This window comes from Hyla sarda, chromosome 3, assembly GCF_029499605.1.
Source record: "Hyla sarda isolate aHylSar1 chromosome 3, aHylSar1.hap1, whole genome shotgun sequence".
In the NCBI taxonomy this organism is placed as follows: Eukaryota; Metazoa; Chordata; class Amphibia; order Anura; family Hylidae; genus Hyla; species Hyla sarda.
The window spans coordinates 86,007,012-86,023,303 of NC_079191.1; the positions used below are offsets into that span (position 1 = coordinate 86,007,012).

Here is a 16,292-nt window from a genome sequence, read left to right on the forward strand (position 1 = left end):
CTGTCCAGGCTTGCTGGAGTTTTAGTTTTGCAACAGCTGGAGGCTGTACACTCTATACACAGTACTGAGCTGAGGTCCCACCTGCATTTTCTGACTTTTGTCTCTGCCAGGCTGCTGCAAGAGACAATCCGCTAGCTGGACTGCAGTCAGAACCAGAAGGAGGACCCCTGGTGGCCAAACTTGTAGGGGTTATTTAACACATAAAGTTACAACATTTTATTAAGAAGAATATTAAGAAAGTAATTCAAATAGGCTAATCTATGATATATTACATTTTGTTGATGGTGATAGGTACCATTTAAGTCACACTTTCTCTCATAACATAAATACACATCACCTGATATGCTTAAATCCAATAAGAATTCAAATTAATACAGTGTGGAGTAAAAAAATATGCATAAAAATAATGATATAGTCAAAATACTCAAGAGTCTAACAATTGTGCATAAAGTGTATAAGGTAGAAGTAAAATAACATTTTGCAATGTGTTCTGCAATGTATACTATATAATTAAATTGCAAATTTTATTGTCTACCTCAAGCTTCCCAAAGACTAGTTACAATACATCCTGATCAGACAGAACTCTCTTACTACAGACCTCAATTACCTCGATGGCCCCTTCACGTTAGAAAATCAGAAACCTTAGGCATTGCGCTCAGCTTACCAGCAAGCCATGAGATCTCTCCTTTTCCCTACATAGTAGTCTATGCAGAAAAATGGTCTCCTCTTCTGGCTGGCCGGAGAGCTGAGTGCAATGCTGCCCGCTTTCCTGGGCTTATAACTCACAGTTACATTGCTTCTTAGGAGTGAGACCTGGTGTAAAAAACAACTTTTGACATATCTTATCAATATGTTTAAAGTTGTTTTTAATGACAGTAATGCTTTAAAGGGATACTTGCTGAAAACATCTTATCCCCTATCCAAAGGATAGGAGATAATATGGTAGATCACAGGGGTTCCGTGGCTGGGGACCTCCACGATCCCTGGGCCATCAACGGCAGCCTCTGGAACACGGTAGTTTGCAGCTTCCATGTTCGTGACGTCATGCCATGCCCCCTCCATTCATGTCTATTGGAGGGGGTGTGATGGCTAGTACATAACCGTCATGCCTCCTCCCATAGACGTGGCATCACCAGTCATCGGGCATGGAGTGGAGTTCACTCCATGCACAGAATGACAGGGGTGTCACAGCGGAGATTGTGGGAGGAACCCTGCGGTATGAACCCTGCATGTTCAGACCCTGACCGATGATGTGATTTGGCCGTGAAAGAGAGGAGCATGACCATGTGCTTTTCTCCCCACTCTGTGTCTATGTGACCTAGACAGCCCTATAGACTAGCATTGTACGTTTGTCCAGATCACATGACAAAGAGTCAGAAGAGAATGCGCTGAGCGTGTACTTCTCCTGCTTGTTCTCAAGATTAGTAGGGGGTCTGAACACTCAAACTACGACAGATCAAATCTTTTGACCTGCCCCTATAACATATCAAAAACATTTTCTTAATGACCAATTATGTGATGGATGGGAGGAGAGGAAAATATTTTTAATGTAGAGAAACAAGACATGTTGAATTTGCAAAGATTTTCTGATAAAAATTTGACACTAGGATTATAGTATACAAATTGCCACTGCTTGGCGTTTAGGATATGTCTGCAATAATGTCAATTATTTACTGACTACTCCTTTGGGCAGGCATAGGCAACCATCGGCACTGCCGATGTTTTGGACTACATGTCCCATGATGCTCTTACAGACAAAATGCTGCAAAAGCATCATGGGAGATGTAGTCCAAAACATTTTCAGTGCTGAAGGTTGCCTATGCCTGCCTTGGCTTTGGGTGTTGTGACCCATATGTGGTTGGGGGCCACTGTATTAGATCATATGATCCAGTGACTATTCTTTTTTTAACTGTGATATTATAGAAGTCAGTGGGATCGCCAAGAGTTTGTACGATTCTGTATTCTACCAGAAATCAATAAAGATTATTTAGGGCAGGGGGAGGAGATGGAGAAATTCATTAGGAAGAATGAGACAGGTGGAAGGAAGCAATTTTACTGCAAAACAAAGAAACTGTTTTCAAAGCAAAGAACCGAGATGAAAAAGAGTTACTTATACTTTGCCAAGAACTGTTTTCAGCTCCTGGGATCAATGATTCATAAAACATTTCTCTATTTCTTTTATCCTTCCCTCAGACAGCGCTACCTTTGGGTTTATAATCACATTTCACACCATGGAACCAGAACCTCGAGCTCGGGAGACAGATGTACACAGGCTAAATATCTGGTGCTTGGGTTTGAGATTTGCTTGATGTGGATACAAAACCCTTACAATTTTTAGTCTAAGCCTCACACTACCATAAAAAGGATTTCTGGTTGAGAAAGTGGGAAGTATATAATGGAATTTCCACATATTTACTTCTTCCGATAATATATATACGGAATACTTAAGTAAAGCTAAACTAACCAGTCATCTGATTCCTACACAAGCATTCCTGCCATAGGAGCAAAAGGCTCTAAGACTGCATGGATCGCACAGATTGATGAATGACTTTTCTATTACTTGGCACAAGGGATATTGACAGGTGGAGTCAACTCGCAGAGAAAAGCAGTACTGTAGCAGCACATTCCACATAATATAAATCAGCAACATATGTGAGACGCAACCTCTCCCCCCGGCATACTCATTAGCTGGTACCCAAGATCTGTCCTAAGACATCAGAAAGGCACAATCCGACAAAACATTCCAGATTTTCACAAAACCTCACAACCGGATCAGACCCACATCAAGCTGCCGACAATGGAAAGAATCCTGAATAGATTTAAAGAACTAAAAAAAAATATATATATATATAAAAGTATAAATAAACATAAAGAACAAAATGCTAAATAAACCCCAAAATAAAAGTTGTAAACAAATATAAAAAACTAAATGCTTAATAAACACCAATGCACAACTGGTAAAGAACTAGATGTCAAATAAACATTAATACACAAATGGTAAATAACTATAAAGAACTAAGTTCTAAATAAACACAAATACACAAATTGTACATAAATATAAAGAACTAAATGATATATAAACACAAATGGTCAAAGAAGGTAAAGAACTAAATGCCGAATAAACACAAACATGCAAATTGTATATAAATATATAGAGCTGCTACTAAATAAACACAAATGCAGACATTCTAGAAATGAATATAAAGAAGTTAATGCTAAATGTACACAGATGCAAAAAATAAATGTATAGAAAAAATCCTAAATAAATATAAAGAACTAAATGTTTCCAAATGCTAAAATCCTAAATAAATACAAATAACTTAATGTTTACAAATGCTAAAATCCTAAATAAATATAAAAAAACTAAATGTATACAAAAGCAAAAAATCCTAAATAAATATAAAGAACTAAATGTAAACAAATGCTAAAATCTAAATAAATACAAAGAACTAAATGTATACAAATGCTAAAATCCTAAATAAATAGAAAAAAAAAAACTAAATGTATACAAATGCAACAAATCTTAAATAAATAGAAAAAAAAAAAGACCCACATGGAATACTAGAATACTGAACTGGGGATTAGAGCACTGTATTTTTTTTTTTTTTACGTTGCTATTACATGTAACACATTTCTTCCAGCTTTGACAGTACACAACCATATACAGGATTTAATTTAATGCATCTGACACTGTAAGGATGCAGAAGGTTTATCGGAAAACACATGCCAGTGAAATTCTCACTTTTTTTTTTAAAGCAGTGGTCTCCAAACCGTGGACCTCCAGAGGTTGCATAAACTACGACTCCCAGCATGCCCGGACAGCCGTTGGCTGTCCGGGCATGCTGGGAGTCGTAGTTTTGCAACCTCTGGACATTCATGCCACTTTTTACAGCATCAAATTGTAGGGATTCAGAAGAACGACGCAATTTTGCGCAAATCGTACGATTCAGAAAAAACGGATATAGATAAGAAGCAAGTACACAATGAAGAAGGTATAGAGCGAGTATGGAGGAAAGATTGAAGTTTGCCAAGTTAATGCCCAGTTTACGAGTATGTGTAAAAGATGCTGGAGAGGAGTCTTACCTGTGGGATGCACAGGAGCACATCTTCAGGAGCACAGCATGCGGAGCTATGGAGAGACACAGCAGCCGGGGATGACAGCGCAGTGTCCACAACCACTTCAAGCAATTCTCTCTCTCTCCGTCTCTGCTGGTAGTGAAGCTTTACTGAATCCTCGGATACAGGAGCGAAGCCACTCCTTCCATCTACACACAGATGAGTCACAGGAGAAGATGTGAGCAAGGCATATTTTCTTTAACCCTTCTGCCACCAGGAACGTTGGAACGTTCAATGTCACCGCCGCGATAAAAAGAATTCACATCATGTTAATGTTATTAAGGCCACCACTGAATAGCTCCAAGGTGACCCTACGATCCCCGGGCACTAATTCCCATAAATCTAAATGAATTCTATTTGATGGGTTATTCATCATAGTCAGGGAATTAAATCAAAGTCCAGTATATATATATATATATATATATATATATATATATATAATTCCGCAATGACTGTAATATACTTTTTAAAATAAAGATAAAATTCATTCATTTTTTATTTATATGAAGTGCAAGGCTTCTTCTTCAACCCAATTTACCAAGTTGTATATTGGTATAATGAGTAAGTTTGTAAATGCTTTACAGTGGTCCCTCAACTTACAATGGCCTTAGGTTACAATATTTCAACATACAATGCTACAGACAGTCCAGATCAGTGAAATGTGCCAATGGTTTGAAGAACTGACCAATAAGAATGGGCATTCACTGGTAAGCACCTGTATTACTGAAGTGCATGCACTGACTAGATGTCTGGTGGTGCCTCCCTGCAATACAGGGTGGTATTACATGTCCTGTACTACTCTTTACCTGTGCCAGGGTTAGCTGCTAGTTTGGACACCACGTGATGGCGGCACCTTATTACCTTTTTAGGACACTGTGTGTACTGTACTGGACCCTGAAGAAGCTCCTGTCCTCTACATAGACAGTGATTTACAGCTCCCAGCAGATCTTTCTTACTTTTATATGTGAGGACTTGCTTTATCTGTATTAGTTATCTACAGGGTGGGCCATTTATATGGATACACCTTATGGGAATGGTTGGTGATATTAACTTCCTGTTTGTGGCACATTAGTATATGTGAGGGGGGAAACTTTTCAAGATGGGTGGTGACCATGGCGGCCATTTTGAAGTCGGACATTTTGAATCCAACTTTTGTTTTTTCAATAGGAAGAGGGTCATGTGACACATCAAACTTGTTGGGAATTTAACAAGAAAAACAATGATGTGATTGGTTTTAACGTAACTTTATTCTTTCATGAGTTATTTACAAGTTTCTGACCACTTATAAAATGTGTTCAATGTGCTGCCCATTGTGTTGGATTGTCAATGTAACCCTCTTCTCCCACTCTTCACACACTGATAGCAACACCACAGGAGAAATGCTAGCACAGGCTTCCAGTATCCGTATACACTGCTATATACTACTATATACACCGCAGGAGAAATGCTAGCACAGGCTTCCAGTATCCGTAGTTTCAGGTGCTGCAGAATGGGCAAAACAAAAATTGGAACAGGACCCTCAGTTTACGCAGAAGATTTTGTTCAGTGATGAGGAAAACTTTTATGTGAATGGTGAAGTTAACAAACAAAACCACCTCTATTGGTCTGACATGAACCCACATTGGATAGATCCCTCCAAGACTGTTGGAACACAAAAAATTGATGGTATGGTGTGGTATATGGGGTACAAAGATAATGGGGCCATTCTTCATCAATGCAAACCTCAAGGCCACTGGATATGTGAAATTGCTACATGATGATGTGTTTCTCTCTTTATGCACTGAAGCTGGCACGTTCCCTGAGTTTTTCCAGAAAGATGGGGCACCACCACATTATGGGTGTCAGGTCCGAGCATTCCTAGATGAACAGTTTCCTGGAAAGTGGATTGGTTGTCGTGGGCCAGTTGAATGGCCCCTAAGGTCTCCCGATATGACCCCCTTAGACTTTTATCTTTGGGGTCATCTGAAGGCAATTGTGTATACTGTGAAGATACGAGATGTGCAGCACCTGAAACTACGGATACTGGAAGCCTGTGCTAGCATTTCTCCTGCGGTGTATATAGCAGTGTATACGGATACTGGAAGCCTGTGCTAGCATTTCTCCTGTGGTGTTGCTATCAGTGTGTGAAGAGTGGGAGAAGAGGGTTGAAAACATTTTATAAGTGGTCAGAAACTTGTAAATAACTCAACTTCCTATTGAAAAAACAAAAGTTGGATTCAAAATTGCCAACTTCAAAATGGCCGCCATGGTCACCACCCATCTTGGAAAGTTTCCCTCCTCACATATACTAATGTGCAACAAATGAAGTTAATATCACCAACCATTCCCATTTTATTAAGGTGTATCCATATAAATGGCCCACCCTGTACTTATTGTTCTTTAACCCCTTAAGGACCCAGCCAATTTTCACTGTAGGACACGGCCATTTTTTTGCACATCTGACCACTGTCACTTTAAACATTAATAACTCTGAAATGCTTTTACCTTTCATTCTGATTCCGAGATTGTTTTTTCGTGACATATTCTACTTTATGTTAGGGGTAAAATTTTGTCGATACTTGTTTCATTTCTTGGGGAAAAAATCATTTTTTTTTACTTTGAAGCTCTCTGCTCATAAGGAAAATGGATATTCCAGATAAATTATATATTGATTCACATATACAATATGTCTACTTTATGTTTCCATCATAAAGTTGACATGTTTTTACTTTTGGAAGACATCAGAGGGCTTCAAAGTTCAGCAGCAATTTTCCGATTTTTCACAAAATTTTCAAAATCAAAATTTTTCAGGGACCAGTTCTGTTTTGAAGTGGATTTTAAGGGCCTTCTTAATAGAAATACCCCACAAATGACCCCATTATAAAAACTGCACCCCTCAAAGTATTCAAAATGACATTCAAAAGGTTTGTTAACCCTTTAGGTGTTTCACAGGAATAGCAGCAAATTGAAGGAGAAAATTCAAAATCTTCATTTTTTTACACTCGCATGTTCTTGTAGACCCAGTTATTGAATTTTTACAAGGGGTAAAAGGAGAGAAATCTTCCTAAAATGTGTAACCCAATTTCTCTCAAGTAAGAAAATACCTCATATGTGTATGTCAAGTGTTCGGCGGGCGCAGTAGAGGGCTCAAAAGGGAAGGAGCGACAGTGGGATTTTGGAGAGTGAGTTTTTCTGAAATGGTTTTTGGGGGGCATGTCACATTTAGGAAGCCCGTATGGTGCCAGAACAGCCAAAAAAAAAAAAAACACATGGCATACTATTTAGGAAACGACACCCCTCAAGGCACATAACAAGGGGTCCAGTGAGCCTTAACACCCCACAGGTGTTTGACGACTTTTCGTGAAAGTTGGATGTGTAAATGATTTTTCTTTTCCACTAAAATGCTAGTTTTCCCTGAAATGTAAAATTTTAACAAGGGGTAATAGGACAAAATGCCCCCCAAAATTTGAAACCCCATCTCTTTTGAGTATGGAAATACCCCATGTGTGGACGTCAAGTGCTCTGCTGGCGCACTACAATGCTCAGAAGAGAAGGAGCGCCATTGAGCTTTTGGGAAAAAAATTGGTTGGAATGGAAGTCAGGGGCCATGTGCGTTTACAAAGCCCCCCGTGGTGCCAGAACAGTGGACCCCCCCCCACATGTGACCCTATTTTGGAAACTACACCCTCACAGAATTTAATAAGGGGTGCAGTGAGTATTTACACCCCACTGGCGTTTGACAGAGCTTTGGAACAGTGGGCTGTGCAAATGAAAAATTACATTTTTCATTTTCACGTACCACTGTTCCAAAAATCTGTCAGACACCTGTGGAGCGTAAATGCTCACTGTACCTTTTGTTACATTCCGTGAGGGGTGTAGTTTCCAAAATGGGGTCACATGTGCGTATTTATTTTTTTGGGTTTATGTCAGAACCGCTGTAAGTTCAGCCACCCCTGTGCAAATCACCAATTTAGGCCTCAAATGTACATGGTGCGCTCTCACTCCTGAGCCTTGTTGTGCGCCCACAGAGCATTTTACGACCACATATGGGGTATTTCCGTACTCAGGTGAAATTGCGTTACAAATTTTGGGTGTCTTTTTTTCCTTTTAACGCTTGTGAAAATAAAAAGTATGGGACAACACCAGCATGTTAGTGTAACATTTTTTATTTTGGTGTAGCCCCCAACTTTTCCTTTTCATAAGGGGAAAAAGGAGAAAAGCCCCCAAAATTTGTAGTGCAATTTCTCCCAAGTACGGAGATACCCCATATGTGGCCCTAAACTGTTTCCTTGAAATACGACAGGGCTCTGAAGTGAGAGCGCCATGCACATTTGAGGACTAAATTAGGGATTGCATAGGGGTGGACATAGGGCTATTCTACACCAGTGATTCCCAAACAGGGTGCCTCCAGCTGTTGCTAAACTCCCAGCATGCCTGGACAGTCAGTGGCTGTCCAGAAATGCTGGGAGTTGTTGTTTTGCAACAGCTGGAGGCTCCGTTTTGGAAACACTGCCGTACAATACGTTTTTAATTTTTATTGGGGGGGACAGTGTAAGGGGGTGTATATGTAGGGTTTTACCCTTTATTTTGTGTTAGTGTAGTGTAGTGTTTTTAGGGTACATTCGCACTGGCGGGTTACAGTGAGTTTCCCGCTAGGAGTTTGCGCTGCGGCAAAAAAATTGCTGCAGCCCAAATTTGAAGCAAGAAACTTACTGTAAACCTGGCCGTGTGAATGTACCCTGTACGTTCACCTGGGGGGGCAAACCTCCAGCTGTTTCAAAACTACAACTCCCAGCATGTACTGACAGACCGTGCATGCTGGGAGTTGTAGTTTTGCAACAGCTGGAGGCACACTGGTTGGAAAACCTTCAGTTAGGTTCTGTTATCTAACTCAGTATTTTCCAACCAGTGCGCCTCCAGCTGTTGCAAAACTACAACTCCCAGCATGTACTGATCACCAAAGGGCATGCTGGTAGATGTAGTTATGCAACAGCTGGAGGTACGCAACTACAACTCCCAGCATGCCGAGACAGCTGTTTGGGCATGCTAGGAGTTGTAGTTTTGCAAGATCTGGAGGGATACAGTTTAGAGACCATTAGATAGTGGTCTCAAACTGTAGCCCTCCAGCTGTTGCAAAACTAAATATTCCAGCATGCCCAAACAGCTGTCTGGGCATGCTGGGAGTTGTAGTTTTGCAACATCTGGAGGGCTACAGTTAGAGACCACTGTATAATGGTCTCAAACTGTACCCTCCAGATGTCGCTAGGCGAAACCCGGCTTCCGTAGGATCCAGCTGCATGACGTCGCCGTCCGCTGATCTCTGTCACCGCCCCCCGATCTCCATCGCCCGCATCCTCCGGATCGTAAGTGGATCTTCGGCGCCGGTCCCTGTCTGGTTTCCCCGTCATGCCCCGCCTATTGTGGGTGGGCAGGACAGGGAAAACGAAAGTAAACCCCCCCCCGCCCCCAATCTGCTATTGGTGGTCGCGTCTAGACCACCAATAGCAGGGATAGGAGGGGTGGCACCCCTGCCACCTCACTCCTATACCTTCAGGGGGATTGTGGGTGTCATGGACACCCGCGATCCCCCTTCTATTCCGGGTCACCGGGTCACCATAAACCCGTAATGACCCGGAATCGCGCAAATCGCAAGTGTGAATTCACTTGCGATTTGCCACGATCGCCGACATGGGGTGGTCTGATGAACCCCCTGGGCCTTTGCACGGGATGCCTGCTGAATGATTTCAGCAGTCACCCCGGCCCGGTCCCCACCCGGTGTGCGGTGGGGGCCAGAATTGTCCAAACACCTATAAACTGAGCTGTGCACAATGAGCTAAAGAAAGCCACAAATATTTCCTAGGTGTAGTAAGAAGTCTTGGGGTGCTAGACAAAAGTAGCAAGCATGTACAACGATATCTTTATGCAAGAAGAAAATGTCTGCACTCACCACTTAACTTCAAAGAAAATTCAGACTTTATTCAGCATAGCAGCAATGTCCATAGAAAATAAAAATACACCCAGGTGAACAGGGAGGGGGAGCAGCTGGCGGCTCTGTGGCTGAAGTGTTAAGGAACTAAAGCACCGTTTCTCGTCTGTGATGCTTCTTCCGGTTCCTCCTTAGGAGGAACCGGAAGAAGTGTCACAGACGAGAAACGGTGCTGTAGTTCCTTAACTCTTCGGCCGCAGAGCCGCGAGCTGCTCCCCCTCCATGTTCACCTGGGTGTATTTTTTTTTTAAATTTTCTATGAACATTGCTGCTATGCTGAATAAAGTCTGAATTTTCTTTGAAGTTAAGTGGTGAGTGCAGACATTTTCTTCTTGCATAAAGATATCACAGTATTAACTCTCACCCTGGCTTCACGACTGACAAGAGTTAATTATAACCGTGATATACCTCACAGCAACACTCCAACTGCCATACACCCTCCCAAGGCACCACACTGTCTTTACATGTGCCTGCTTGTAGCGGCAATACGCCGTGACGAGCAGACACACTGCAGTGATGTGCGTGGCGTACTCGCACATCGCGGCCACTCTCCCTGCTCTGAGCTAGGCAGAGAGCTCTCGTGCTGTGCAAGTATCCTGCGACTCACACATCGCAGTGTGTCTTCTGGTAGCGGCGTATTGGCGCTACGAGCAGGCACATGTAAAGACCGCATAGAGCGGGCCTTCACCAGCGGATCCGCAGCGTAAAATACGCTGTAAATTCGCTCGTGTGAACGTACCCCCATAAATGTATGAGGCCGTCAAGTAAAGCTACTACTTTACTACCACGCACTTGCCCCCGCTTATTCTAAGAATCAATAACGGGTTTTTAGATGACACAGACACTTTAAGATGAATGTCTCTGATGGTCTAGGGGGTGTCCAGTTTACTGTATTTTACAAAATTGCAGAATTAGTTATTGAGATGATTTGGAGCATATAAAACATGACTGTATAAAGAGATGTCAAGGAATGACAAAGGACAACATAAAATTCATGTCCCCGCTCACTTACTCTGAGGGAAAAATCTATTGTTTATAAAAACTGATGCCTCACTCGGGACCCTACATGCTCATTCTACTCACCTCTGCTGGGCATATAGCCTCTGACTGGGTGACATGCAGGATCCACATTAGCATGCACGTGTGTATTAGGTAGTTGTGCTGGCTATTTTTCTGTTTTTTTGTTTTTTTTTTTAAAATAAACTAGCACAATAGCCTAACCCATCTCTCTTTATAGGCATTGACTGTTCTCATATTTTTCTGTTCTTTTACAGTTTTTAATAAAGTTTTGAAATATGGGGGATATATTATTTAATCTTGGCCAAGCACAGATGATTAAAAAGTGGCAAATGTTTGTACAAACCATGTGCAACGTTTTGTTAGTCTCTGGGTGGCACTTGCTGTGCAGGGCTGTGTGCGATTTTGTGAGAAGGGGGCACAGTCATCCCCATGCACCCAATTTACTACTGGCAGACATAAATTGTAGTTTAAATCAATGACATTTCACTAAGATGTGTAAGGATTTATGTAGAGGCGCGTCAGCATGCCCATGCGTGGGCAGGGAATTAATTTAGACTGGTGTGTAAGATGCTGGTCTTAATGAATCTTCCCTTATACATTGCCAATTTTGTCAATTGGAAGGTCAAGTTATGTACATCAGAAATGGTTAAGTACTGTATTCGGATACTCTGGTAATGGAGATTATAGAAAATGATTGTCAGCTTAATATTTTAATAATATTTGGGAAATAATATTCTAAATAATTGGATCATATGACTTTTATAAAAGATAATTACCATGGATTAATACAGCTCAGCTGGACTGCTGTTTGGTTATGAATTCACACTGGCAGATCATCAGGCCGCTGCTTTCCGGGTATGTTAATAATTTGTTGGCATTTCTCTGTCAGCTCAGTGAACCAGGATACGGCATCATTGTCTCATGAAAATATATCTTCCATAGATTGAGTGAAACGTCATCTTCACAGATAGCAGATGTTACCTATTGTACAGAGGACCTCAGTTTTCCCTGTATTGATCCTGACACAATGGGTTCTGGTAATTTGTGTTTGCTGATGCACCAGGAATTGTATTGAGCCATCTGCATATTATCATGAGTGGTCTGGAGTGCGGAAGCTCAGCAAATCACACTATAGAATCACACCAGTACACCGCTGTCACGGCTCAGTGGCAGGCAGAAGGAATAGATGACATTTCTAGAAGAGGACACAATTTGCTGTAAATGCTCCAAACAATTTGCTTGTATACAGCTATTTCTATCCATGTATCCGTAATAGACACCCAAGGATGGTTAAATTAAGTTTAAAGGGATTATCAATCATAAGGTGATTTTAGTACTTGTTGGGGTAATAACTCATTTATGAATTATGAATGATTAATTATGATCAACAAAAATGTTAAATTAACTTTAAGGACCAAGCCCATTTTCACCTTAAATGGCCACTGTCAGATACAATAACTTTTGATATGTTGTAAAGCATGCAAAACCAATAGGTTTTGCAATTGCTTTCATTAGAAAATTTTCAGTCAAAATACAGTCAAACAATTGCCCCCCCCCCTGCCTGCTTGGACACATACTAGTCCTGCTGTGTCCATGCATCATCACCTATGTCATGGACACACTTCTTTGATTGACAGCTGTGAGCGCAGGGCTCATAGCTGGAGGAAAAATCCTCCCACTGTCAGCTTGTGTCCCGCTGCTGTCAGCGAGGACAAGCTGGGAGTTGTCGTTTTGCTAACGCTAGGGGAGATGTGAGCAGACAGCATACTGAGGCAGTGAGGCCATGCCCCTCCCTTTGAGAGGAATTCAGACTAGTGAGCTAAATTAAAAGCGTAATAAAAAAAAAAATAAAGGTGCTAGAAACATAAAAATTAGATGTACATGGTCAGGATTAGGTACTGAGTGATATATTAAAACAAATGTTTTTTGTTTGATCTGACTGGTATGCTTTAACCCCTTGGGGACCGAGCCCATTTTGACCCTAAGGACCACAGCATTTTTTGCACATATGACCACTGTCACTTTAAGCATTAATACCTCTGGGATGCTTGTACTTATGAATTTGATTCAGAGATTGTTTTTCGTGACATATTCTACTTTATGTTAGTAATAAATTTCTGTCGATACTTGCATCATTTCTTGGTTCAAAAGTTCAAAAATGTCATGAAATTTTTTTATAACTTTGAAGCTCTCTGTTTGTAAGGAAAATAGACATTCCAAACAAATTATACATTGATTCACATATACAATAAGTCTACTTTATGTTTGCATCATAAAGTTGACATGTTTTTACTTTTTGAAAACATCAGAGGGTTTCAAAGTTCAGCAGCAATTTTTAATTTTTCAAGTAAATTTCAAAATCAGAATTTTTCAGGGACCAGTTCAGTTTTTAAGCGAATTTGAGGGTCTTTATGTTAGACATACCCCATAATGGACCCTATTATGAAAACTGCACCCGTCAACGTATTCAAAATGACATTCAGAAAGTTTGTTAACCCTTTCACAGGAATAGCAGCAATGTGGAGGCAAAAATTCAAATTCTTCAATTTTTACACTAACATGTTCTTGTAGACCCATATTTTTTATTTTTAAAAGGGGTAAAATGAGAAAAAGCCCCCCAAAATTTGTAACCCAATTTCTCTCGAGTAATATGTGGGTGTGAAGTGCTCTGTGGGTGCACTAGAGGGCTCAGTAGAGAAGGAGCGACAATGGTATTTTGGAGAGGGAATTTTGCTGAAATGGTTTTTGGGGGACAGCGAAAAACACCCCCCATGGCATACTATTTGGGAAACTACACCCCTCAAGGAATGTAACAAGTGGTACAGTGAGCCTTAACACCTCACAGGTGTTTGACATATTTTCAATAAAGTTGGACGTTAAAATGAAATAAAAAAATAATAAATTTCACTAAAATGCTTAGATCACCCAAATTTTTCCTTTTCACAAGGGGTAATAGTTGAAAATATCCCCCAAAATTTGAAAAACCATTTCCCTCGAGTAAGGAAATATATCATATGTGGATGTAAAGTGATCTGCGGATGCACTATAGGGCTCAGAAGGGAAGGAGCAACATTGGGCTTTTGGAAAACTAATTTTGCATAAATGGTTTTTGGGGGGCATGTTACATTTTGGAAGCCCCCATGGTGCCAGAACAGGGAAAAATACCCCACATGGCACACTATTTGGGAAACTACACACCTCAATGAATGTAACAAGGGGTACAGTGAGCATTTACACCCCACTGGAGTTTGACAGATCTTTGTAACAGTGGGCTGTCCAAATGAAAAATTACATTCTTCATTTTCACGGACCACTGTTCCAAAAAGATGTCAGTCACATTATACCCCTTATTACATTCCATGAGGGGTGTAGTTTCCAAAATGGGGTCACATGTGGGTATTTTTTATTTTTTTTTGCATTTATATCAAAACCGCTATAACCAGCAGCCACCCCTGGGCAAATCACTAGTTTAGGCCTCAAACGTACATAGTGCGCTCTCACTCCTGAGCCTTGTTGTGCGCCCACAGAGCATTTTCCGTCGCCATATGGGGTTTTTCCCTACTTGGGAGAAATTGTATTACAAATTTTGGGGGTCTTTTTTCCTTTTACCTCTTATGAAAATGAAAAGTATGGGGCAACACCAGCATGATAGTGTAAAAAAAAAATGACACTAAAATGCTGGTGTGGAGTAAAAGGAGAAAAAGCCACCAAAAAATTTCTAGCATATTTTTTCCCGGGTGCAGAAATACCCCATATGTGGCCCTAAACTGTTGCCTTGAAATATGACAGGGCTCTGAAGTGAGAGAGCGCCATGTGCATTTGAGGCCTAAATTAGGGATTTTCATAGGGGTGTACCCCGAATGCAAGCATTACACTTGTCTCCTCCACCAAAAATACTGTAGGTCAGTTTTCCCCAAACAGGGTGCCTCCAGCTGTTGCAAAACTCCCAACATGCCTGGACTGTCGATGGCTGTCCGGAAATACTGGGAGTTGTTATTTTGCAACAGCTGGAGGCTCCTTTTTGGAAAAACTGACGTACAAGACTTTTTTTTTTTTATTGGGGTGGGGGGGCGACAGTGTAAGGGAGTAGTGTATATGTAGTGTTTTACTCTTTATTTAGGGTAAGTGTAGTGTAGTGTTTTTAGGGTACATTGACACGGGCGGAGGTTTACAGTGAGTTTCCCGCTGCAGCGGAAAATTTGCTCCATCTCAAACTTGCGGGAAGCTTGCGTTGACATACCATGCATGCTGGGAGTTGTAGTTTTGGAACAGCTGGAGGCACATGGATTTGGAGACACTGAGTTAGGAAACAGACAGTGGTGCAGAAACACTGCGGTAGTCTGTCACCTAACTCGGTGTTTCCCAATCCCAACCAGTGTGTCTCCAGCTGTTGCATAACTACAACTCCCAGCAAGCATGCAGGGTACATTCACCGGGGGTGGGGTGGGGGGGGTGTTGGGGTTCAAAACTACAACTCGCCGGTCCCTGCCGGGGTGACTGCAGCCGCACCATCGCCATTCCCCCCCACCCCTGCCCTGCGTTTCCCCGGGGCCAATCGTAGGGGATAGGAGAAATTGGCACCCTGCCGCCCCACTCTTATCCTTTAGGATGATTGGGGCTGTCTCTGACAGCTCCGATCATCCATTTTTTCTGGGCTATCGGGTTATCAGGGTTATCAGAGACCCGATCAGCCTTGAATCGACACAAATCGCCGATCTGAATTGATCGGTGATTTGCAGCGATCGCCGACATGGGGGGGGGGGGTGCATGATTTCAGTAGGCATCCCGGGCCGATCCCCGTCCGGCTAACGGCAGGGATCGAAATTCCCACGGGCGTACAGGTACGCCCATGGTCTCTTCAGAATGCAAGGGCGTATCCATACGCCCGTGGTCCACAACAGGTTAAGGACCAAAGCATTTTTAGCACATCTGACCACTGTCACTTTAAGCATTAATAAGTCTGGGATGCTATTACTTATGAATTTGATTCCAAGAGTGCTTTTTTGTGACATATTCTACCTTATGTTTGTGGTAATTTTTTGTCAATACTTGCATCATTTCTTGGTGAAAAATTCAAAAATATCATGAAGATTTAGAAAATTTGGCATTTTTCTAACTTTGAAGCTCTCTGCTTGTAAGGAAAATAGACATTCCAAATAAATTGTATATTGATTCACATATACAATATGTC

At 41.5% G+C, this 16,292-nt stretch overlaps 1 protein-coding gene across 1 annotated transcript in view; it reads right to left on the reverse strand.

The window, feature by feature from the left end:
• SPHKAP (SPHK1 interactor, AKAP domain containing) overlaps window positions 1-4,346 on the reverse strand; it is a 335,807-nt gene extending 331,461 nt beyond the window's left edge. The window contains exon 1 of the mRNA XM_056564531.1: window positions 4,084-4,346. Within this exon, the coding sequence (XP_056420506.1) occupies window positions 4,084-4,106 (23 nt within the window). The 5' untranslated portion in view covers window positions 4,107-4,346. The remainder of the gene's footprint in view (window positions 1-4,083) is intronic.
• Between the last annotated feature and the right edge of the window lie 11,946 nt (window positions 4,347-16,292).